This window comes from Vigna umbellata, chromosome 2, assembly GCF_029865625.1.
Source record: "Vigna umbellata cultivar VRB3 chromosome 2, Vumbellata_1.0, whole genome shotgun sequence".
Lineage (NCBI taxonomy): Eukaryota > Viridiplantae > Streptophyta > Magnoliopsida > Fabales > Fabaceae > Vigna > Vigna umbellata.
Genome location: NC_142166.1, coordinates 52,993,627 through 53,017,284, shown reverse-complemented (window position 1 = coordinate 53,017,284; position 23,658 = coordinate 52,993,627). Strand labels below are relative to the sequence as shown.

The 23,658-nt window shown below is 33.8% G+C and overlaps 5 protein-coding genes across 8 annotated transcripts; 2 read left to right on the top strand and 3 right to left on the bottom strand.

The window, feature by feature from the left end:
• Positions 1-1,195: 1,195 nt before the first annotated feature.
• On the bottom strand, positions 1,196-4,582 carry LOC124824570 (small ribosomal subunit protein mS80 (rPPR6)-like). 3 transcript variants are annotated; one of them, XM_088107518.1, is made up of 3 exons: positions 2,647-4,582; positions 2,034-2,469; positions 1,196-1,583 (listed from the first exon to the last, which is right to left on the bottom strand). In XM_088107518.1, the coding sequence occupies exons 1-2, from the start codon at positions 3,650-3,652 to the stop codon at positions 2,201-2,203; spliced, it is 1,275 nt and encodes a 424-aa protein (XP_087963644.1). In that variant the 5' UTR covers positions 3,653-4,582; the 3' UTR covers positions 1,196-1,583; positions 2,034-2,200. The 3 variants fall into 3 exon arrangements, with proteins under 3 accessions (XP_087963644.1, XP_087963643.1, XP_047152967.1); XM_088107517.1 differs by having other exon boundaries at positions 1,196-1,654; positions 2,034-4,576; XM_047297011.2 differs by having other exon boundaries at positions 2,034-4,576.
• A 2,279-nt stretch (positions 4,583-6,861) lies between these two features.
• LOC124824568 (kinesin-like protein KIN-7E) lies at positions 6,862-13,226 on the top strand. Of its 2 annotated transcripts, none has more exons than XM_047297007.2 (15): positions 6,862-7,444; positions 8,074-8,308; positions 8,564-8,653; positions 8,736-8,836; positions 8,955-9,068; positions 9,136-9,217; positions 9,293-9,360; positions 9,450-9,515; positions 9,603-9,727; positions 10,259-10,595; positions 10,887-10,988; positions 11,100-11,229; positions 11,346-11,986; positions 12,382-12,701; positions 12,789-13,226. In XM_047297007.2, the coding sequence occupies exons 2-15, from the start codon at positions 8,089-8,091 to the stop codon at positions 13,099-13,101; spliced, it is 2,709 nt and encodes a 902-aa protein (XP_047152963.2). In that variant the 5' UTR covers positions 6,862-7,444; positions 8,074-8,088; the 3' UTR covers positions 13,102-13,226. The 2 variants fall into 2 exon arrangements, with proteins under 2 accessions (XP_047152963.2, XP_087963642.1); XM_088107516.1 differs by lacking the exon at positions 6,862-7,444 and adding an exon at positions 7,562-7,829.
• A 1,032-nt stretch (positions 13,227-14,258) lies between these two features.
• On the top strand, positions 14,259-16,925 carry LOC148204322 (NADH dehydrogenase [ubiquinone] 1 beta subcomplex subunit 9-like). Its single transcript, XM_088107515.1, has 5 exons — positions 14,259-14,446; positions 14,527-14,568; positions 14,746-14,827; positions 15,405-15,460; positions 16,661-16,925. Exons 1-5 carry the CDS (start codon positions 14,321-14,323, stop codon positions 16,700-16,702), a joined length of 348 nt encoding a protein of 115 aa, XP_087963641.1. The 5' UTR covers positions 14,259-14,320; the 3' UTR covers positions 16,703-16,925.
• Positions 16,926-19,189: 2,264 nt separating this feature from the next.
• On the bottom strand, positions 19,190-19,563 carry LOC148204321 (small ribosomal subunit protein bTHXm-like). Its single transcript, XM_088108083.1, has one exon. The coding sequence runs from the start codon at positions 19,522-19,524 to the stop codon at positions 19,264-19,266; it is 261 nt and encodes an 86-aa protein (XP_087964209.1). The 5' UTR covers positions 19,525-19,563; the 3' UTR covers positions 19,190-19,263.
• An 803-nt stretch (positions 19,564-20,366) lies between these two features.
• LOC148204320 (ubiquitin fusion degradation protein 1 B-like) lies at positions 20,367-22,826 on the bottom strand. Its single transcript, XM_047297000.2, has 9 exons — positions 22,646-22,826; positions 22,308-22,382; positions 22,176-22,200; positions 22,048-22,080; positions 21,826-21,947; positions 21,603-21,733; positions 21,113-21,327; positions 20,845-21,029; positions 20,367-20,618 (listed from the first exon to the last, which is right to left on the bottom strand). The coding sequence occupies exons 1-9, from the start codon at positions 22,646-22,648 to the stop codon at positions 20,529-20,531; spliced, it is 879 nt and encodes a 292-aa protein (XP_047152956.1). The 5' UTR covers positions 22,649-22,826; the 3' UTR covers positions 20,367-20,528.
• Positions 22,827-23,658: the final 832 nt, after the last annotated feature.

The window sequence follows — 23,658 nt, the reverse complement described above, 5'->3', positions numbered from 1 at the left end:
GTTTTAAACTTGTGATATATTGCAAAATTTTATCTACATTTTCCCTTAAATAAGTTAAGTTTGATTCAATCTTATTTTTACTATTCGATATTTTTTTTTCTTCAAATTACTTTTTAAATGCTAAAATTTTTGTTCTAAATTTCTAGAAAAATGTTTATATATATATATATATATATATGTGTGTGTGTGTGTTTTTTTTTTTTTTTTTTTACATTTAATATCTATAATTTTTAACATTATATTATGTTTTAACTTACCGACATGTTTGACTCAAATAACTTGAATAAAGTATTTAATTTATTAGATAAATAATATAAAATATTATTAAATACTTAAAATATAAAAGAAAAATTATTTGTTAAAGATTTGAAATTTATTTAGTTCTTCGTCATTATAAAGTTAGTATATAATAATAATAATAATATATTATTTACTATTAATATTATTATGTTTATTATTTTGTATTTGCATATAACTTTTAAGTTTATAAAATGGAAGTGGTAGAAGCACTAATATTGAAGTCTGTAGAAGCACTTGGGGTGTGGAGGGACAACACCTTTTTAAGAGATATTTTGAGCCTGAACTTGTAACAAAGTGTATGGAGCACTAAATTCATGTTATAATCCAAAACATCAATTATCACATTGAATCAAAACTTATCCATTGAATCAATAATAGTCTATTGGATTATCTCAATTGAATCCCAATCCCATCACTAAAACACACACTAAGAAATATTAGCACTTAAAAATTAATGAAATGAGTCATTAATTTTTATCCTAATTTTATTAAATTTATAAGTTCTAGGTTTTAAATATGTTATTATTAAAATGTGATCCTGATTACAAATATAACATGTTTATCAGTATATCCAATATGATAATATGCTTGAAAATAAATTGAACCAGACATACAGTAGAAGTTTGATCTATATCTGCTAATCCATCAGAATTCTGAAATAGAAATAAAAGATATTAACATTACTTGAAATCAAAGTGATAAATAGTGGCTCCTGTTCTCTCCAAGGTTCCACCTCTATACTAGTTCCAATTGATATGTCTACATTGATACGATGCTCTACGCACGAGGCTGATTCACACCCAATCTTACTAAGCTTATTGAACAAGCGCAATCTTCAAAGGGCTGCAAGAACATCCAGTGGCCATTGTAAAATGAATATCTGACAAATATTCCCTCGGAACATTCAATTTGTTGTCTGCAGTGAAATAGGAACAAGACACTGACAGAAAACAGATTATGGGTTGACCCTCTCCACAGTCCAGCTTTTCTCTGCTGCAGCACTCACTTCATTTGAATGATAGCCTCTGGTTACTCTTAAAAATCAAGGAATCAACCTGTCTAAGGTTGAAACCATAGTGAATGTGTAGATCAAAACACACATATTTATGTTACAGTATGAGCGGCTCTAGGATCAGAAGGCAAAAAGCATCAATTGGACCTGTAGAAGGATCTAATGATATATCTGGCTGAGCTTGCTCATGTAGACAGGGAAGTCCAGGGTTGGGGCACAAATATTGCGATCTTGATCTCAATGAACTGGCAAACCAAGAGCATTCTCTTTGCTGCATCGTGAATTTATTACAGGAGCAACATTTAACTACCATGATGAACAATTGATAATTCTGAGGTGTAACTTGAATCAGCAAATAGAAAAACAAAACGCATTACAAAAACAGATTGAAGACTAAGTTCTGAATCAAAAACAGAATTAAAATGCAAATGCAGAAAATGGGTTTGTAAAACAGAAAAGAAGATGAACTGGGTAATTTCTTAAATTAGAGAAACTCAAACACAACCATGGTCATTCAACCTTCATCCTTGACTCCAAGTACTTATTTCTGAATTTTTGGAACATGAAGATCATTTTAGTCCACTTAGAAAATAGTTTTTAATTTCTATGCTGTGAATGCACATGATCTTGTTCTGGGTTTTTAATTCAGATTTAACATAGGGAATTGAAAGCTTGGTAAAGAAAACGAAAATGGGCAAAAGAAACAGTAAAGGATAATTACCATTATTAAGCAAGTAGAGCAAACGGGCAGAATGTAGATTTATCAATGATGAAACCAGCAAAATGGCAGAAGCAAACGTCATTAACTGAACCGCTCAGTATGTAGAGCAACTATTAAGCAAACATGAATGGAATTACAGCATCTGGTCATGTAAAATTCAAAATCTTTCATTTTTCAATCAAGCTCAAGTATCTTCTTGATAATTCCATAGACAAATCTTTTTCAGCTTTCTTCTCGAGATGCGTCTTAATTTTTTTGTATGCTGAAAAATTAGGTTTAAGACCCTTGTCCATCATCTCAGAAAGAACCTTACTGGCAAGCAGCACATTCCCATTATTCAAATGAAGCGTAGCAAGCAAGCTGTAATTTGCATTGCTAGAATAGCAAAGCTTATCGGCAGAACCAATCACATACGCATGTGCTTCCTCGTACTTTCCTGATTCAAAGTAAGACTTTATTATTGCAGCATGAGTCAAAATACTTGGTTCAATACCCTTCACTGTCATTTTATCAAGAAGCTTCAAAACTAAATCAAATTGATGCCTCTTACAAAATGTGTTAATAAGAATACCAAAGCTATGCACATCAGTTAAACCATAGTTTTTCTCCATACCTTCAAGCACTTGCCAAGCTTCATCGATCTTACCACTCTTGCATAGACAACTGAGTAGCAAATTATACGTACTTGCATTCATATCACAATTACTTCTCTCCATCTCCTCAACCAAATCTCCTACTCTTTTACAATCACCTCTCTTACACATTATCTTCATTAACACATGATAGTTTTTCATCTTTCTCCCTGATGTTCTTATCACAAACTCAGCTATCTCAAACGATCCTGAAAGACCAAACATTTCTATCAACAACTGAACTCCAAAACTTTGATAGACCCCGCCAACCTCATTGAACACGGTCATAATCTTTTTCACACATTTCATACTAGAAGTCTTGTCCAAACCTAAATCCAGCAAAAACCCAAAAGCCTTTATTCCCAAAAACACCCTTTTAAGGCTAAATCCACGCAAAACAGGAACCATTGCCTCAAAATTCCACAACAACCCGCAGTTATTAACAAACAAGCTACCTATATCTGGATCACAACAAATATCAGGATCAGAAACTTTAAGCCAATCAAAGAACTGCAACGCTGACACTCTGTCACGGGCTAATATCTGAAAAATGTCAACAACTGACGCATCGGACAAAGACACGTTCATACTATTCAACTTGGTTACCAAATCATCCCCATCCTCACGAATCAGTGCAATGATTTGAGAAACCTGCTCTGAAGTAGCAAGAGGCCTACTCCAGTAAGGAGTACACGTACGAGTACAAAAATACACGCGAGTATGAAAGTGCAAATTGAGATTGAAGGGCGAGTGCCCATTATCAACATTAGAACGACGAGTTGAAGAACCCGCAAAAGGGTGATGGGGGAAACAGAGAGTTGAACACCGAAATGAGATGCGGGGAGGAGAAAGGAGTGTAGCTGAACTTGAAGTTGGGGTGTTGGATGAAGGTGGGGCATTAGAGAAGAACGAAAAGTGAAAAGTAGAATTACAAGATTGAGGAATTGAAACCAACCTGAGATTGTCGCGGATGTTTCGAATTGCCATGATATTTTGTTGGTTTTGGTAATGTTGGGAAATTGGATTCAAGACTTATAGGTTTTGGTAATGCCGCTGGGCAATTGGTGTGTGCTTACGTTCTTCAAAACACTTACTTTGACGGGCTTGATGATGCCACAGGTGGTCGTGTACGAGGATACCCAATCTCACGGAAGAAGTGTAAAGAATATTAAACTTTCCGAATGAAGCAAAAACAATGAATTGTCAAAAACTAAACTAGGGTTTTCTAGAAAGCTGCGCTTGAGTATCCAAATGAGTAGCTCAAATTTTCAAAAAGAAAATATGCAGATCACTCATTTGCTCATTACATGGAAATACATAACCTTAAAACTACTATTATCAATCTCTTGTTGCGTTTAACTCTGAAAAAGGTATAGCGATGATGACTGTTATTCTAAATATTGTTGTAATTATAATTTTATATAAAGTAAATAATTTATACTGCATATCTATATACTAAAATCAAAACAAAAAACCTAAAACTGAAGAAATTTTATGGTAAATAGTGAGTAACAGTTTACACACAATCAAGGAGAAACATATAATTTCAGTACCAAACCATAAACCAACGTGACCCCAACCAAAGGCCACTTCCCAGCATAGAAACTCGTTCATCAGAAACATCCAACACATTATAATAGTATCATATGAACAACCAAACAGAGTAGCATCTCTGACCATGTTCGTCACAGAATCAAGCAATGTATCAATATTAGAGTATTAAGATAACTTTCAACATCATAACTCCCAACATCAGTAATATCAGGACTTCCAACATCAATGTATCAAATGATCAATTATAAACACAGAATCTGTCAATAAGATCCTTAGCCAATTTCATATCATATTCCTGTTCATCATGTAATAAATATTTAATCCAAATTCATGTTCATAGTCAATGATACAATTCATAACATAAAACAGTGCTTAAATCAATGATACACCATATATACAAACCAATGATAAAATAACTCAATATTTCATTGTTTGCTCTGCATATTAGACCTGCAGATCATACAAACAACACAGGAATAATAAAAACCCTTAAAAGTCTTATTTTTTGTTTATTTCATAAAACAAAATAAAAATGTTTGCTTTTTAAGCAATGAGAATTCATTTTATTTGTTATAATTTTTAAAACATCCAAATAATTTGTTTATAATGATGATAGTATTTTACAATTTTAATTTTAAAAATTTGATGAAATACTTGTAGATATGCTAATATCTTACAAGGCAAAAAGGAAGGAAACATGACGAAACAAATTTGCCACTTAAATTGCCTATTAATTATTTGATAATGACCCAAAATGAAACAAAAGTAACGTGATTTACGCAATAACGAATGGAATGGAAGGGGACCCTTTTCAAAGTCTCTTTATATTAAGTTTTACACTTTATTATCTGAAGCCTTAACACTTTTGCATGTGGTTAATTATGGATTCATTAACAAGCTACTCAGATACTTAATTAGTAATTAAACTTCATTCTCTTTAATTTCTTCAAACACGGTAACTGCAACAGGTAGATACAAGGTCAATTTGTTCATGTTATTGTCCCAACCAAATGGACTATTACTGCAAATCGACTATCCACCCAAACATATACACACAAATTATGCTATTTTCATTTAATAATATTTAATCTATACTTATATATATATATATATATATATATATTATGTTTATGTTTACCCTAGATATATATAAAATTTATTAAATTTGTTAGTTTGGTATTTTTAAGCATGTGTACAGCTATATTTATTTTCTTTTTTTATAAGCAATTTCTGAAATTTTAGTAAAATAATATAGTATTATTTAATAAATTATTTTCATCTTAAAGGTGTACTCTCTAAACTTGGCTAATCTACGGCATTCATATAGTATTATCATTGATTTCATAGATGATGGATGAATTTAGGATTCAATGAAAGAAGTTTCATAAATTTTTGGTGGGTCTGTCAGTAGAGAAAACATATTTTCATTCTCTCTACACATTTTGAGCTATAGTCTTAATTAGAGTATAGACATTTTCTTCTTCTTTCTTTTACAATAGTTACTAGCTATTTAAAAAATGTTGATATTACTATAAAATGAAAGGAAAGAAAAATAATGTGAATAATGTATACGGTTAAAGATAGCCTAAATTCTTATAAGATCTTAGTTTTTTTTTTTTAGTTTTTATACTTGGAAAAAAAAATTACACGATTAATAAATCATAAATAATTGTTAGTATATTTTCGAAATATTTACTACAAAATTTAGCAAATAATGTATATCCATTTTACTATTTTTTTTTATATATTTTTAGTTTCTTTTTTATTTTCCTTCATTAATATTAATCTTCCATGTTTAATTTTTTTTGTCATTTTTTTCATCTTTTTATTCACTCCAAGTATTTTTCTTAAAAGAAAAAGCTTTCTTCTATTCTTATTGGATCCATGGCTGCGGGAAAGGGTATGGTAACTATTTCATTTTTTTTTCTTCCATACCTACTTATTTTTTATTTATTTATTTATATAACTTTTCATTTTAGTTTCATTAATATATGTGATATACAGAACATTTTTTTCTAATTTTTTTTAATACATAAAAAATTATTTTTTTATAATATATGAAAAAATGTATCATTCTACTATTATCCTTCACTTGTTTATCTTCCTCTGCTCTCAAACAGTAATATAGTTGTATAATTGATTAGATGTGTTAACGTGTTAGGGAAAAAGGCCGGTGAACATAACTGCGCCTACAGATATCGTGAACTCATTTCCTCACTCACTGGAAAGTAGAAAGTGAAAAGAAGAAATGCGTGGTGCTTCCATCCATACAAGTACAAACACTCACATTTTCACTTTTTTCTAACAACCAAACATTACGCCACACCCATGTTCGATCATTCACGTCACTTTTTCAGTAACCGTTATGCATTTAAATACTATTCAAAACAAAATAAATAAATAAATTTAGGACTTAAAAACAAAATCTAATAACATGTAAGAATAATGCTAGAATGAGTTGATGTAAAACCATGGTAATGCAGAGGAGTAAAATAAATGCGTATATGGTCTGAGTGAAATGTGAAAGTTGATTTAGTTGGGAAGGTTAAGAATAAGAGACAGAGAAGATGTAATAAGGTTGGCGTGGAAATTGAGGTTCAATGGCCAGTTAGTTGGTTCAGTCTGCAACAAGTTTCAGGTGAGTAAGAGACAGACACAGAACATATGCTGTCAAACCAAACCAAACCAAGAAAAGAAACCGACCACATTATCTTTCTCTCTTTCTCACACACTGTATGGTTAGGAGGCGTTGCAGGTTTTCTTTTTGAGATCGTGGATCGTTAAACTGGTGCAATTTTTCATTTTTCTGTTTTCACCCCTTACTCTATTATTCTATTTATAATCTCATTCACAGAAAAGAAAAAGAAAAAAACAAAAAACAGAACAAAGCTTCATACTCCACCTTTTCTCCTTTTCTGTAACAAAAATATAAATTTGGACGCTACGTTACTATGATCTATACTATGGGTTTTTAGTGTCACTGGTTTACTCAAAGCAGTAAACTTTGAACTCTGAGGAAGTTACTTGTGTTGAGCAATTGGCATTGAGGTGCCATGTAGCGAAATCTGAATGGAGAGATCGATGCTTGCGTTGATTTTAGTTTGTTTTACTCTTGGGCTGTTCCATTACGTTGTTGTGACTTATTGATTCGCATTTCTGGTTAAGCTTTCAGTTGCAGTTCGCTCAACGTCAGAGGAAGACGTTAAAGGGAGAAAAAAGCTGAAGGTAATTTAATCGGGTCGTGAAACATTAATTTCTACAAGAACATGAGACCGTACGTGTTTGTTGGAAAGAAGAAAAAGAGGGGTTAGTGAAAGGGATGGTCTTGTTTGTTGGGACCAGTCCTCCGTGTAACAAACGAAAAGATTCATGTTCTTGTCTTGTTGGATTTCGTTCTCAGGTCTGAGGCATTAAGTGGTTGCCACGATCAAAGTTTTTTTTATTCTCGAATAATAATTGGTTTGGTGAACGAAGGATTAAAATATTTTTTATTTACACATCACGTTCCTCTTCTCTCTGGATGATGGTTCATCATCTACCTATGTTGCTTTACTTTCTCTTTCTGTTTTTAATGGATTGAAGAGAAGTTCTTGTGATAGAATTGTAATTAGTTAGTATTCTGTTTATCTTGGTCTTTCTAAAGTTAGATTGTTGTTGCTGTTATTGCCTATTTATTTATGAGCTTAAGTTAATGGGTTGTTGTCTTCTCATTCATGGTTTTGCTTCCCGTGGATAATGCTTAAATTGAAGGGCTTGGTATTTTTGTGAAGTGCCAGCTGTTTTCCTATAACTATCTTGCATTTTTTTGGAAAGAAATACTGATTTTTATAGTTAACTACATCACTTGTTTTCAGTTTTAAAAGTGAGAAATGAGAGCTGTTACTGGAGAGGAGTTGGTTAAATGGGAGAAGATGGGAGGAATGGGAGGCCATGAAGAGAAGATTCTGGTGTTAGTGAGGCTGAGGCCTTTGAATCAGAAAGAAGTTGATGCCAGTGAAGTAGCAGATTGGGAATGCATCAATGACACTACCATCTTATACCGGAATACCCTTCGGGAAGGTTCCACATTCCCAAGCGCCTGCACCTTCGGTAATCAAAATCAAACAATTCTATGTTTGCATTTTATTGGCTAAAATTGGAATCTTAGAACATGGGTTTGATTCATAAAGTACATTTATTGGATCCGTTGATTCCTTTGCCTGGAGAACGAGATTTAGTTGCTTTGAGTAATTTGAAGTTGTTTTGTCATGATTGTGTTTGGAAGCATTGTTGAGGAAGTTTAAGACATAATATATCATTGTATGGACAAAATGTTTCTTAATTTTTACTATGATTTGGTTGTAGACAGAGTATTTCGGGGTGACTGTTCCACAAAGCAGGTATATGAAGAAGGGGTCAAAGCAATTGCTCTTTCAGTTGTTGGTGGAATCAACTGTAAGCATATAACTTCTTCTCATGACTCACTTCTGCTCAGACTCCTTACTTGGACTCTAATACCTATTCATAATTCTTTCAGCAAGTATTTTTGCGTATGGGCAAACAAGTAGTGGAAAGACATATACGATGATTGGAGTAACTGAATATGCTGTTGCTGATATTTTTGACTATATAAGAAAGGTAGTCGGAGAGAAAATTTATTGATCTAGCTGTTTAATTCTTCACTGTCACTTTTCACGGTAACTCTTGTTTCTAATATTACAAGCTTGCTGATACAAGGTTACTGTGACCTTTTTAGCATGAAGAAAGAGCATTTGTATTGAAGTTCTCAGCAATTGAAATTTACAACGAAAATATCAGGGACCTCCTCAGCAGTGAGAACACACCACTAAGGCTGCGTGATGATCCTGAGGTGAATGAGTATGTTATTGAATTGAAATAAATGACGTTGTTTATTTATCTGTTTCATGATTTTTCAGAGAGGACCTATTATAGAGAAACTTATAGAAGAGACTCTGCGGGACTGGACGCATTTGAAAGAGCTTCTATCATTCTGTGAAGGTAAAAGAAATTTGCACAACATTCTTGATATACAGGTTGGTCTATAGCATTACATTTCCCACTATGTTCTTGCAGCACAGAGACAGGTAGGAGAGACATATCTCAATGACAAGAGTTCTCGATCTCACCAAATCATCAGACTGGTTCGAGTGCCTTCCCCCTTGCTGTTTAGAACGTTGTGTATTTTACGTTGTACGTGTAGAACTTTATTATTGGAATTGTAATTGTGTAGACAATTGAAAGTTCTGCCAGAGAATTCATGGGTAAAAGCAGCTCAACCACCCTAGCTGCTAGTGTGGTATGTTCAAATTTTTAAATTTTTCGTTTCATTCAATGTAAAATGTTTATAAGATTTTACTGTTATTTTTGTTTCTTTTCTCTGCAGAATTTTGTTGATTTGGCAGGGAGTGAGCGTGCATCTCAGGCATTATCTGCTGGGTCCAGATTGAAAGAAGGCTGTCATATAAACCGGAGTTTACTCACTCTTGGAACAGTCATTCGTAAACTTAGGTTGTCCCCTTCTTTTTAAGGTTATATTGTTAGCAAACCTACATCTGGAGTGTTTAATTCAGCTGTGGTATTGTTTAATTCAACTAGTTTTATGGATGCTTGCCTCTTATTTTACTGTTGATGATTTAATCATATCTTTACTGTTTATGACTTCATGACCTGTCAGGCCTCTTATTTTATTGTTTATGCAAAAACTGACTGATAATTTTTCTTTATGCCAATATCAGACTGAAACTATTGATATCATCATAGGCTCATAGCATTAAGACATCCTTTCCTTCAGAAGAGAAGAGCATTCAGATAGTCATTTTATTAATTATAAGACTTGAATAATATCCAGTAAATACAATTTTTTGTGAAGAAGCAAAACACATGTTTTGTACCTTCTGTTGAGACTAAATAGAGAGAGCTTCTCACTGGAAAACCTATCTGTATGTTCAAAATTTATCTGATGGACTACACATTATATGAAGCTGTTCAAATATTAAATTTAGTAGTTTCTGTTGGCTAACATTATGTGCTTGAATGCAGTAAGGGAAGACAAGGACACATTAATTACAGAGATTCTAAGCTGACACGAATATTGCAGCCTTCCTTAGGTGGCAATTCTAGAACAGCAATCATTTGCACTTTGAGCCCCGCACGTTGTCATGTTGAGCAAACTAGAAACACCCTTCTTTTTGCATGTTGTGCAAAACAAGTGACCACTAAAGCACAGGTTAATGTAGTGATGTCTGATAAAGTATTGGTCAAACAGTTGCAAAAAGAGGTAGCCAGATTAGAGAGTGAATTGAAAACTCCTTGTCCACCTTCAACCAATTGTGATTGTGCAGCAATGATGAGAAAGAAAAATCTCCGAATAGAAAAGGTCATAATTTGTGTTTTTTTTTTTTAATTCATACGATATTCATTCTGTGTTAATTGTTGGCGTGTCTAGACAAGGAACTTTGAAGATATTGATTTAGAACTTTTGTCTGTTAGTCTCTCTTAACTGGTTAATTGTCTGTTTGTCTTAACGAACAACACTTATGTCCTAATAACTAAAATTCGTCTCATCGAATTTGGTTCTAGATTCCACAACATCTTTCACCCTTGTGCACGTTACATTTTTGTTACTCCTTGATGGTGTAATGTGGGTTTCAAACTTTCAATTATTCAGATGGAGAGGGAGATTCAGGAGCTAATTAAGCAACGTGATCTTGCTCAATCTCAGGTTGAGGATTTGCTGCGCATGGTTGGAAATGATCGGAAATCTAAAAAGGTAATTTCATTCTTCTAATTAGTAAACTGATATGAGAAATCAGGCCTCTGAATTTTGTTTCTTGTTTTGTTATAATTCAGCCTAGCATTAACAATCGTTTTTAATATGTAGGAAACGGTCGACACCTGGGAAGATGAAGATTCAATATCAGAATCATCAAGCATTTATCCTTCTGATTTACGGATTGGAGAATTCAACAATCCTCACTACATCAATGAAAACAGTGAAAGTAGTCCCGATAGTAAGTTGCTTCTTCCCTTTGTCAATAGGAAGTAGTCTAATAGAAGTTCATAGTTAATAACATTTAAGAGTAGAAACGCACCGTATGTAACCATGTGATAAGTTGTGTTCGTACAGAACATCCTGATGAATACTGCAATGAAATTCTAAGTGTTGGAATGGAGGAATCGAGTAAGGATGGCTTGGAATATCCTGACCCATCAGTAAGATACAACGAGGTGTTGGCATTAACATGGTATGGAGATGAAAATGTAACAAGTCAGGAGATACTGACTCCTGTTGCTGAAGATAGGGAAGAGAGACTGAACCAAGACGATGCAACAGATGGTGTTTTGGAGCAGAGACTCGATTATGCAGAGTTGAGTAATGATTCTCCTCTGTCTATGTCAGGAACAGTGTCAAATTGTAGGAATCTTAAATTAACAAGGAGCTGGAGTTGTAGAGAATTCTACACGACTGGTTCTCCTGGGAATGTGGGAGAAATTGTGAGTACTCCGGCCAGTAGTTTTGAAAAATGCTTCCCTGGAAGACCAGATGGATTACCGAGAAAGTTCCTTCCATTAACTTACAGTGCTTCCACAAAATTGTCAATGAATGGCTCTCCGCCTTCAATTGGAACTCCATCTACGGATGATTTAAGAACCAACGGCACAAGAACATCCACTAATGAAGATATTACTAGCCTCCAGACTTTTGTTGCAGGGATGAAGGAAATGGTCAAACTTGAGTATGAGAAGCGTCTTGTTGATGATGATCAGGTGCAAATGAGAAATTTCAAATCCTTTCTAATTTCTTACAACTTCAGCAAAAAAGTTCACACTTTTATCAGTTTTCTTTGAAACAACTGAATTGTTGATACGCTTCTTCCATTTTTCTTTTCTGGAAAGGCGTTGCGTATGCAATATTGGCCAGTTGCAGAGATACATACAACTGTGAATTATGTATTATTTAAAGTTCTTCCTTGTCATTAGCAAATATAGTAAACATCCCGAACTTCCACTTTATCTAGACATTCATATTGACACTTGCAGCAGCCATGCGTGATAACTTCACACAACCGTCTGTTACCACTGTTATCTTTTTATCCGTGAAAATCTGATCTGGAAAGTCACTATCGATGTTGTCTGACAGAATTCTGGTTTCTGAATTGTAGGATAAGGAGGCAGAGACAACATATTTTAGATTTGAAAAGAATATGAAGGATGTCGGAGTGGATTCAATGTTAGAGGCAGCAGGATCTCCTGTGGAATGGCCTCTACAGTTCAAACAGCAGCAGACAGAAATATTAGAACTTTGGGAAGCCTGCAATGTATCATTGTTCCACAGGACATACTTCTTTCTTTTGTTCAGGGGTGATCCGACAGACTCTATTTACATGGAGGTGGAGCGAAGAAGATTATGTTTTCTGAAAGGAACATTTCATGGTGGAAACGAGTGGGTGAAAGATGCTCCGACAGTTACATTAGCTACGAGGTTGTTCTCTAACGTACATGTTTAGAGATTATGATTGTTTAATGTTGAGTTTGACTGACATAAATTTGTGTGTGTTGGGGGAAACAGTGCAAAGGTTGTGGAGAGGGAGAGAGAGACGCTGGTGAAGCTTATGAAGAGAAGGCTATCAGAGGAAGAGAGGAGGAAGGTGTACAGGAAGTGGGGCATTGCATTGGATTCAAAGCGAAGGAGGAAGCAGCTGGCGAATCGCATATGGAGCAACACAGATATGAAGCATGTCATGGAGAGTGCTGCGGTTGTTGCAAAGTTGGTGAGGTTCACTTGGCAGGGTGATAATGCCCTTAAGGAGATGTTTGCCCTCAGCTTCTCTCCTCATCGAATGTCATATTCCTCCAAAACTACCAGGGCCTCTCTTTTCTAGGCCTTCTTCATCCTTTATTTTATCTACTACGTTACTTTTTATGTTCTTTGTTGCTGCCTATTGCCAAACATATCTTATTATCATACTAGATTCAAATCTTAAAAATCTTCAAATACTTGTTTCAATTTTTGCTAATTTCAGAAAATAATAGGTCAATAACTTACGGATCTAAAAACTGCACTGTATAACCATTTAGTCACCAATTGATAAAATATCAATCTTCATATTTGGAGGTTGTTTTCGGAATTAAGATGATCATCAATAAAAAGTCACTAACTGATCAGTATTTTTCCTAATATATTTATAAATATAGTATGTTTATCAACTCTTGAATCGTAGTTAGATTATTGCTAATTAAAAGTTAATTTAAAATTTATAAATACAAATTTAAAGTAAGAAGATAAGTGATTGATTTTATTATATTGTTAAGAATTAATTTTGTTTGGCAAAAAAGAGAAAAATAAGCAAAAACTTATATTGCAAGGTAGTTTGGAGTGTAGTTTGGAGTATGTTTAGAACTTACCATGACATACTCGTTTTGGAATGTTCCTTTAATTAATTTTTTTTAGAGATATTTTTAGTGTTAGTTTCGATTATTTGCAACTTTTATTTTGATGCAAGTATTTTATATAATGTATATCCTGATTAATGTTTAATGTTTTATTTGGTTGTGACGTAAAGATATTTTCAAGACACGAAAAATAATTTTTTATTCCTATGATTCTTGTGTAGGACCTTTTCAATACCTTATTAACAACTTGTCACCTTAAAAATGAAATAACCAATATATCTCAAATTTCATTTCCATCCTAAATTATTTAAAGTAATAATTTAAAATTATTTATCATTTTAAAGAAGTTTGCTTATATTATTGAAAAGGGTTAAAGTATTGTTTACGTTTATTTATAAGAGAATAGTGTATATTTTAAAATAAAAACGGAAGATTATAAAGTAAATAAATAAGATTAAAAATAAAAAAGGTTATTTTTGTAATTAAATTTTTTTTCAGAAAGTTGGAGAGGTGGAGGGAAAAGGGGTGGTGGTGGAGGGAGCAACACCTCCGGGAATAAATAGAAATTGGACCGAAGCCCAGTGTGGAAAACGAGAGAAGGCCCAATGGTGGTTTGGTCCAATTGCGATACAACATTTTCCAATCGGAGGGACTAACTGAGAAGAAGTGAAGTGAAAAAGCAGAGAGGAGAAGAGAAGAGAAAGTCGCATGGCATCGACGGCAGCTTACCTTGCTCGGCGCGCGGCGCAGAAGGAGAGGGTTCGGATCCTGTACCGCCGGGCCCTCAAAGACACTCTTAATTGGGCCGTGCATCGCCACCTCTTCTACAACGACGTATATTAGCTATTCATTCATTCCTTTCCCATTTTTCACATTTTCACTTCTAATCTCGTATTTTCTTTCCCTTTCTCCAGGCTGAAATCCTCCGCGACAGGTTCGAGGAAAACAAGCACGTGGTTCGTTTTCCCCTTCTTCTCTCAATTCCGCACATACCATAATTCCTTTCTATTTGCTGTTTGGACTATTATCTTCTGATTAGGGATTTGTGTAACGGTTTAATCGTTGCATTTGATTTCTCGTCTATTGTCTCATTCTGTTGAGCTTGCTCTGTGTTGATTCGATGTCATACACAGGAAGATCCTGATACAATTGATAGGCTCATAGCGGATGCTGAAGCCTCCTACAACAAGTGGCGTCATCCAGATCCTTACATTGGTAAACATGTCACGCATCTCATTTCATCTCTTTGCCAACACTGATCCTAGGCTATTATATTACATCCACCGTAAAATATTATTACCGTGAATGTTTTTCTATTTCGTAGTGTTTCGAATGATGCGTAAAGAGATATTGTTGAGAATGTTTTGTTGATGTCTATAATTGTAAATAATCCTAAACACGATTGCTTTAAACATAACTTCACGATTGAAAGTATCTCCATTTTTTTTGGTGAGGGGCATATTGAAAGAGTCCTCACGGAAGTTGAGATAGAGGGGACTGGCATTATAAGAGTATTATCTATATTCTTCTTTGTGATAAGTATCTTTGCTGCAATCCAACTGTTAAACTTGCCATGAAAAAAAGGCGTTGTTTCGAATGATAACCTAAGCTACAGTAGGCCTTGGAGCATATGCACAGAGGCAGGTATTGCCCATATTTTAGTTTTTCTAGCGTTGGGTAGTAGATTTATCTGCACATGTTACTCCTCTCGTTGGTCCTTCTCTTTCCTGTTTTGTTATCATGTCCACCTCAGATATTGACCCATTTTACTCTTATTTTCTGTGTATAATAGTTCCTTGGGCGCCTGGTGGTTCCAAATTTACTCGCAACCCAGCTCCACCTCAAGGGGTAAGTTGTTATGGTTATACCGTATGTCTATCTTGTCCATTATTTTGTTGGACCCACTTATTTACCTTGCTACTTTCATGGACATCTCTGAAATTCTGTTTCGATCATTGGTTAATACTTAACAAATTGTATATATGTAATTATGTGTGGTGGAATTCTGGACAAGTTCATTTGACGAGAGATATACACAATGTGTGGTGCAGCAGGCCTAAAATACCTGCATAAGGCCCCAGACTTTTCTTTTATCACGGGACATTGTGTCCATACCTCTCAAAACACTCATCAGATGGTCCAGTTGGCTCATCTTACCTGTTGTGTGAGGATATCGCGAAATGCTTCATGTCTGTGTGTGTGTGAGTGTATTTAGTCACTTTATACACTTTTTGGTCTTTTTGTTTGGAAAATGCGCTGAACTCATGATTCATAGGTGATTTATGTGGTCTGCGCTCGTAGTTGGGAATGAATGGGTCTCATCTCGGCAATATATATTCAATGTGTGTTTATGATAATTTTAGAAGTTAACACTGCATCTTATCCGCCTCCTATAGTTCTGCTATGATTACCATTGGTGGATTGGTAATTTTCACTTTTGAATAAGTGATGGAATGGAATGTTCAAGACTGGATAATTGAGATCTGAGGTGGTCGTAATAATCTTATCGTGAAGATGAAGAATTCATTCTGCTACGAATTTCATTTCTTGTGCATGGCCAACTTCCGTAGATAGGCTTTTGAAATCATTCGATTGGATGATGGAAAAACCAGCAAGCCCCTTTCATTGAAAGGGAACTGTAATTGTGAAAAGGTTGAAAGATCTGGCCAAAGAAGGTGATAGCCCCGTAGATTCGTTCCCATGGTTCGATCCTTCCCCCGGTAAAACGCGGCGGGTTCGAATTCTAGGCTTTTGAAATCATTCATCCTATCGTTCTATAATCTACTGTTTGGATATTCACTCCCCCTGTGCAAGAATATCAAGGTCTTTCATATATTGGTGAATTCGTATGAGATAGGGTAAAATGCTTAAAATGTGATGAGGGATAGGAGAGGATGTTCTCCATGTGTGGTTAGAGGGTTCCTTTCTAGGCTTGCTTTTTTATGTTCGTCATTGATTTCTTTTGTATGAGATCCCCAAAGTTGTTCCATTTTATTGATTTGGAATATGCTTATTTCTGACTGACTCGAAATAATGTTTTTGATGCAGATTGAGATCGTTTACGATTATGGCCGTGAAGATAATAACTGAAATTTGAATTTTTTCTTACCACCTTTGTAATGAATAAAGGTCTCTGCAATCAAACTGTTCTGTGGGTTGTAGATTAAAAATCACCCTCATCTACCGTCATGTGATGAGCATAAGCTGATACAGATTTAGTCCACCCATGCCTATGATGTTGAAAAATTTGACCACCTCCGAAACAGATTGTACTTGGATCATTGAATGTTTTAAGATTCTGTTATTATTGATACATGTTAGTGCTTTTCATTTGCATAATTCATCTAAATCTGAATTTTGGTCTCTGCCCCGTATCATTGCAACCATATTATAACCGCTGTGCTGCACATTCAATGGCTAATGAAAGCTGGCTTACTTCCAATGAGAGTTCGGAACATTATTTTGATTTAAAGGTTTCTATTATTGAAACGAGAACAATATAATGCATAATTTATGGAAAGAAATTTACTATATAATAGAATTCTCACATACGAGTAGAATCATGCAAAGAATACGTGACAATAAATCGTAGAATTGATATCTACTAGACACGGGACTCTATTCAGTTGTCTACAATCAAACTGGTGGGAGTGCTATTGGTTTTATTAAGATGTGACCTTCACACAAAAAGGGAAGTGTTTAATATCGCGTGCGGTGGTCGAATCCGGGACGGTGATATTGGATTGCAGCCTAATCCACTAGCTATTAATTACACTATTAACGATGTTTTAATTTTCTTTTACGATGTTTTAATTTTGTTTTTATTTCTATTAGTGTATCATTTTTAACAAAGCACGTTTTATAATACTCTCCCAGGAGCGATTTTAAGTTAGTCATGCTTTTGAGTTTTCTGTTTTTCTAGTTTAGTTTGGCGAACTAAAAGGAAGACCAGTTCCCCTCTTCTAATTCGGGGGAGGGGGGGGGGGGGGGGGGGGGGGGGGGGTTGTTAAAGTCTTAAAGTTAGCCAAAATAATAAATGTTTAAATCCAATGATGATTATTATTATTAGTAGTATCATTATTGTCATTACTATTATTATTATTTGTTCACCCATTAGTCAGATGAGAAAAAAATAATTTATAAATCACTGGGGTATTTTCAGGAGTACATAAAAAATTGTTCAATAACTATGGTAACAATTATTTTAAAGGCTCTGAATTAGTTACAAATAAAGGGTATGAATTGGTTAAAAACAGTTAATTTACTTAAGCTGCAGAAGCGTGTATTAAAAACGTTAAAGCTATTTAAAAATTAAGATTTTTACTTTAATCAGTATTCAAATTTTTGTAGCATCAATTTAAGTATGAAATAAATCATATTAACAGAGGTACCCACTGATGTTTGTTCAAGATTCCTAACAATATTGATTATCATTTGAGGACTAAAAATCATTGTCATTATTAAGAAAATTAAATAAACAGTTAAGTAAGCAGACTGAGTTTTGCGGGTTGAGTTTTGCGGGTTGAGTTTTGAAGGTTATCTGTGTTGAAGATATATCCTATGACGAATAGATGTTTGCATATTAAATATCTCGAATTTCCCGTCCCAATACAGTGTTCAATCCATTTTTTGGTGTTAAACGTGTATAGGTTACTAACTTCATTTAGCATATTCAGTGAACTTCACAAAAATACTTGCATAGAAAGTTGTATATAAATATAATTGATAGGCCTCCACCAAACACAATATATATAGTTCAGATAAAGACTATACCTCTAAACTCCACATCCTTGTTTTCATTTGTGTCACGAAATTCATACCAGTTAAGTATAACTGAGAGGAGGAAGATGGTCCCTGAACACCACTTCTTCAGGTGCAGGGCAACAACATTGCTATGGCCTTACTGTTATGGGCCCTCCAATATGAATATAAAAGACTTTCTTGAGGTAAATTGCCAAAATAGAGGGAAGTATCAACAATCATCAACTAAATTTCTTTTTGTTTGAATAGGATCACACTAGCACGCTTTTGTGGGTTATTTACACTGGAATTAGTAATAAGCCTATCAGAGTGAGCAAACCCTGTTATAAAAATAAAATGCTAAAACACTTATTGACAGGGTTCTTGATTCATTATTTGTGATAAAATGCTGTCCAATTACGGTTCAGTCAGTCTCATATGTTCATAAACAGGAAAGAAATCACTGGTTTGGTATAAAACTAGACAGAAAAACCCAAACGGGGATTAAAACTAATCCACACTTCTTCTAGAGTTCTCCATAACTGATTGAAGCAGTCATGCATTCTAATCTCTCAAGAAAAACTGCAACTAAGAAACCAAGGTTTTCTAAGGAAATCAAATCCAAAAATAAGAATTCCCCACAATCTTATGACAATATCTGCATCTACAAAGTGTCCTATATCTCTCACAGCAAATCCTAAATAAGATCATTTGACCATTAAGGGAAGAACATGTTTATTACAAACCAACCAGCATTAGAATTACTTTTAGTTTGGGAGGGAATTTTAGATGTGAAACCCTAATCAAATGAAATTAATAGAAAGGGAAAGGCAAGAGTAAAGAAAAGTATTGAATAGAAAATAGTAGTGAAAGTACATATATGAGCTGGAAACCCTAAAATGAAATTGACATCAGATGAGCTTGAAAGGAAGAGGCCAAGGAGTAGACCTGGGAACTTCCACCTTGTCCTTTATGCGCTCTATCATCTTCTCTCTCTTCGGCCGAGCGTTACCGTAGGATCCCTTAAATCTCTTCCCTTTCTTCGTCTTCTTGTCCCCGCGCCCACACAATTGAGGCGCCACCGCCGACGTCGCTGCCGCACTCTCCGCCTTCATGAACCACCGCGCAGCCACGCTGCACCGCTGCATCATGCTCACACCATTCGCAGCCATGGTAACTCATCTGCACCCGTTGCTGCTTTTCCAATCCAATCTAATAACAAAACATCTTGCCACATGATATGGGCCGGGCTACGTTACTTGCATTTCTTTTTGATCCCGTAGTTTGTTTTTTGCACCCCATAGAAATTAAAATTCTCAATTTATTCTTGGAAAAAATATTTTTGTATGGCGAAATCGGAAATTTAATTTTTGATGTAAAATAATATTTTGTTTGCAGATTGTGTAATTTTTGAAAACTTTTTTAACTGTTGAGTTACATAATTTATAAAAAAATTATATCAAATTTTTTTTTGCATGATAAAAAAAATTATTTTAAAATTATTTTTTTTTTGTTATACTTACATTGTGAAATTAAGATGCTTTTTAAACTTCTAAATTCACAGAATTAATCAATTCATAACATAATATAAACAATAAAAGGAGCAATTTGATCTTTTAACTACTCCCACAAAATGTACATGAAACTACGAGTGCAGAAAATAATAGCCCCTCAAGATCTTACAGAATTGAGATAGTATAATTATTATGTTTTAATTTAAGTAAAGTTTAAACATTTAATAAAAAAATATTTCAGAACATAAAAGAAAAATTTACCTAAATCATTATAAATATAACTAAGTAGTTATTATTAATTACTAAAATCAATACCAGGTTATAATTACATGAGAGTGTAAAAATAATTTAAATTGTATTGAATTAAACCATTTAATATAAATAATAGATCAAATTAAAAACATAAATTGAAAATTAATTAGAAATGCAAGTCTCCATGATGGATTGAGTTTAGGCTAATTTTCAATTTTACTAAAACAAAATTTATTGGAATTATAGGATTAGACTCAAACAAAACATAATTTTTATTGCTTTTATTGTAATATTCTCTTATTTTCTTTAACTTTTGATTACCAAAGGCAACGATGTTCGGTTTATTGTTCTATTCGATTCATACAGGGCCAGCTTAGCAAATTACAATCTATGCTTTCATTTCATATCACTCAATCCCTCAGAGAATACTTCTTCCCCATGAAAGGCTGAAATTTTGGTTGCTTTTGCTCGGTTGATTCTCGTTTTGGCTCCATCTCTTCCTGCAATAAACAGGACAATTATGTAGATAACTGTGAATTTGAATTCTTTGTTGAGTTTTTCTGTATTGTTTTTTTTCAAAGATTTTTAAAATATCGATATCAGTTTATTGTGAATGTTCAGCAGATAACAGCACCAATAAAACAATGTAGAGAATCTGGAGTTGATAATTATTACTATTCAAAAGGGTAAACTGAAGAAGGCATTGATGAGAAGCAGCTGAATTACCTTTCCTGTTTCTTTTGTACGGTAAAAGTTTGATCCAAATACTAGCTTTCCCCCAGATGGAGATGTTGTGGAAGACAGTGCATTCACGTTTGGAACATGTTTGTTTTTATGCCGTGATGAATAAACAGCAGGAATAGGTTTTCCATCCAAGCGTCTCGGAGTCCCAAAAAATGGATTGAACTTACCTGTGAGGAGAATCCAAAGTTAAGTACGATTATCTGAGCTTGAATCGTACGAAAAAAGAGACAAACTAAGAACATCAATACACCTTTGTTTTGTGTTTTGTCTGCAATATTAGGCTGTCCAAGATCTTTGTAATCCAAGGAAGGAGCAAAGTCTACCTCACAGTCTGTCTCGATTATGCTTATAGCTTTAGCAGGCTTTGTTTCAATAATATCCAAGTAATACCTTTTGTTGTTGTATGTCACCATGATAGTATCTCCAGTCGTTAAGCATGAAAATTTTCTCAAAGTCGTCTCTAAGCTGCATTGTAAAATATGATAATAAAAGTATAGAACAAATTCAACTGCTTATGAATCAAAACCAAGTTCATTTTACATGCATCAATAAGAATATTGAATCTATCGAGAAAGAGGTCTACAAGATATGAGCAAATTAACACCATTTTCTGTCTAAAATTTTAAGATAATGAATTAATGGATCTACATATTTTTATATAGTACTCTGCTTTCTTATTTTTATATAATTTAAGACTTAAACTCATTCTTAAAATTCTAAAATTCTAACAGAGAACTCACATAGCTTTTGGATTGGAGATATCAAAGAAGTCCTTTGTATGGGGTTGTAATTTAACGTATGTTCCCTTTGGTAGTGATGAATATTTAACTCTTATGGTGTCTCCCTCTTGCAAAAGCATATTCTGCATCATCTGTATAGAACATCTCATTAAAACTGTGCATTAAGAAACTACTAATTAACAAGCATATTCACAAAGTTTAAGTTGTTATATATGGTTCCTACCCAGTATGGCATATATATAGTTCCTTCATCTGCAGTGAACTCCAGAACTCCACAATGAGAAACCCGCTCAGAAGCACCATTAGTGAGTTCAAACATCATAGGATAGTCGATGCGTAAAAATGCTGCAAGATATTACACTCCATTCTTGGTATTTTTCAGTTGAACATCAACATCAGTCGAAAGAATATACATCAAATATACATTTAGAGCTGAAAAACTGACCTAGATGATCAAGGGCTGAAGCAGGCATTATAACTGAAACAGCAACAATCATAGCATATTCAGTTCATTAGATGAGTAACAAAGAGTATACAATATTAAACCAAACATGGCCAGATGTGCAGACTTACTTTTATCGCCATTTTCGATTTCGGGCTGCAGAATTCATGAAGAAAAGAGAACTGACAGTTAGAATAATTTTCTGTAAGATACATTTGAAATTAGCAAACATTAACCATTAAACGTAATTAAGAAACTGTGACCTTTTCAATAAATGAAGCAGAGTAACATCGATATGTCTGCTCAAATGATGAAGTCCTGTGATATCCGTCAATAAACTGCAAATATACCAAAAACTGCATCATGCTACTGTTTCACTGTCTATGTAAACTAGAGAGCTAAAACGGGTTAATTCATGCTCGTTAATTAAACTGTAAAAAAAACATTAGTTAAACGAAGACGTGGAGATAGATTAAAGAATGATTAAAAAAGGCGATGTTGAAAGAAATTTTGTTACAACTAACGTAGCTGAAATAAATAACTGAGAAATAATAACATGTTGAAGAAGTTGAAATAAATATTATATATACGCAGAGAATACCATTTTGTTTCCTGCTCTCACACGTATGAAAAAGCTGAATATACAAAGTAGACGACTAAACTTCCAAATTCCAAGCTTGGAAATTGGGCTATTATACGAAATTCAATTGAGTTTGGTAAGTAGGAGGGAGCTTGCAGAAGTAGAAAACTATGGTTGTTGAAGGTCATCAACACGAGATAAGATAACCATTTGCTGAATGTTATAGATGACTATGTTTATCTGCATCGTATCTGTTACTGTACTGCTTAACAAGTACGCAAGAACAAGCGTAGATTCCAAGATGCTTGTTAATGAGATTATGTGTATACGATTGATTCAACAAAAGGAAGCGACGTTGACGATAAGGGAAAAACTGTGCATAAATTCCTTTCACACAAACACTGAAATCACGAATTTAAGAATTATGTTCCAATGGTTTTACACCAAAATGAAACCTACCCCACACTTTACCCTTTTCGTCCGTTATTTCTCCCATTTAAAATATATAAATAAATACAAATATTATTATACAAATTAATTTTGTAAAATTAAATTAAATTTAAAATTTACATATTAGAAATTATAAATATAATCAAACAATTAAAACATTTAAATATTATAATAGAGACACGAAGTTGTTGTGAAGTATTTATTTGACGACCATGATATATTAACAATTTTTTTAATTTGATAATAGTTTATGTGTCACTATTTTACTGGTTTGTATATCTGAAACGACCAATCACAAGTTATCACATAAATTATTGTAAAAAATTATTGAAAAAACATTTTTCTTATTTGACTATTGTGTGATTTTGGTTTAAAAAATGAAGAGTAACATGGCAACATTTGATAATTGTTAGCCAATTTTCAATTGTAGAAAGTGGAATATGATCCTCGTGCAGTGTTTCAGTTAAAATTGGGCACTTTAAAACCTTTGAACTGTTCCTGGTAGAGAAGGTGCACTGGTTGAAAAGTGGCTAAAGTAAAAGTATTATTACTATTAAACAATGACGAAAAGAGAGAAGAAAAAA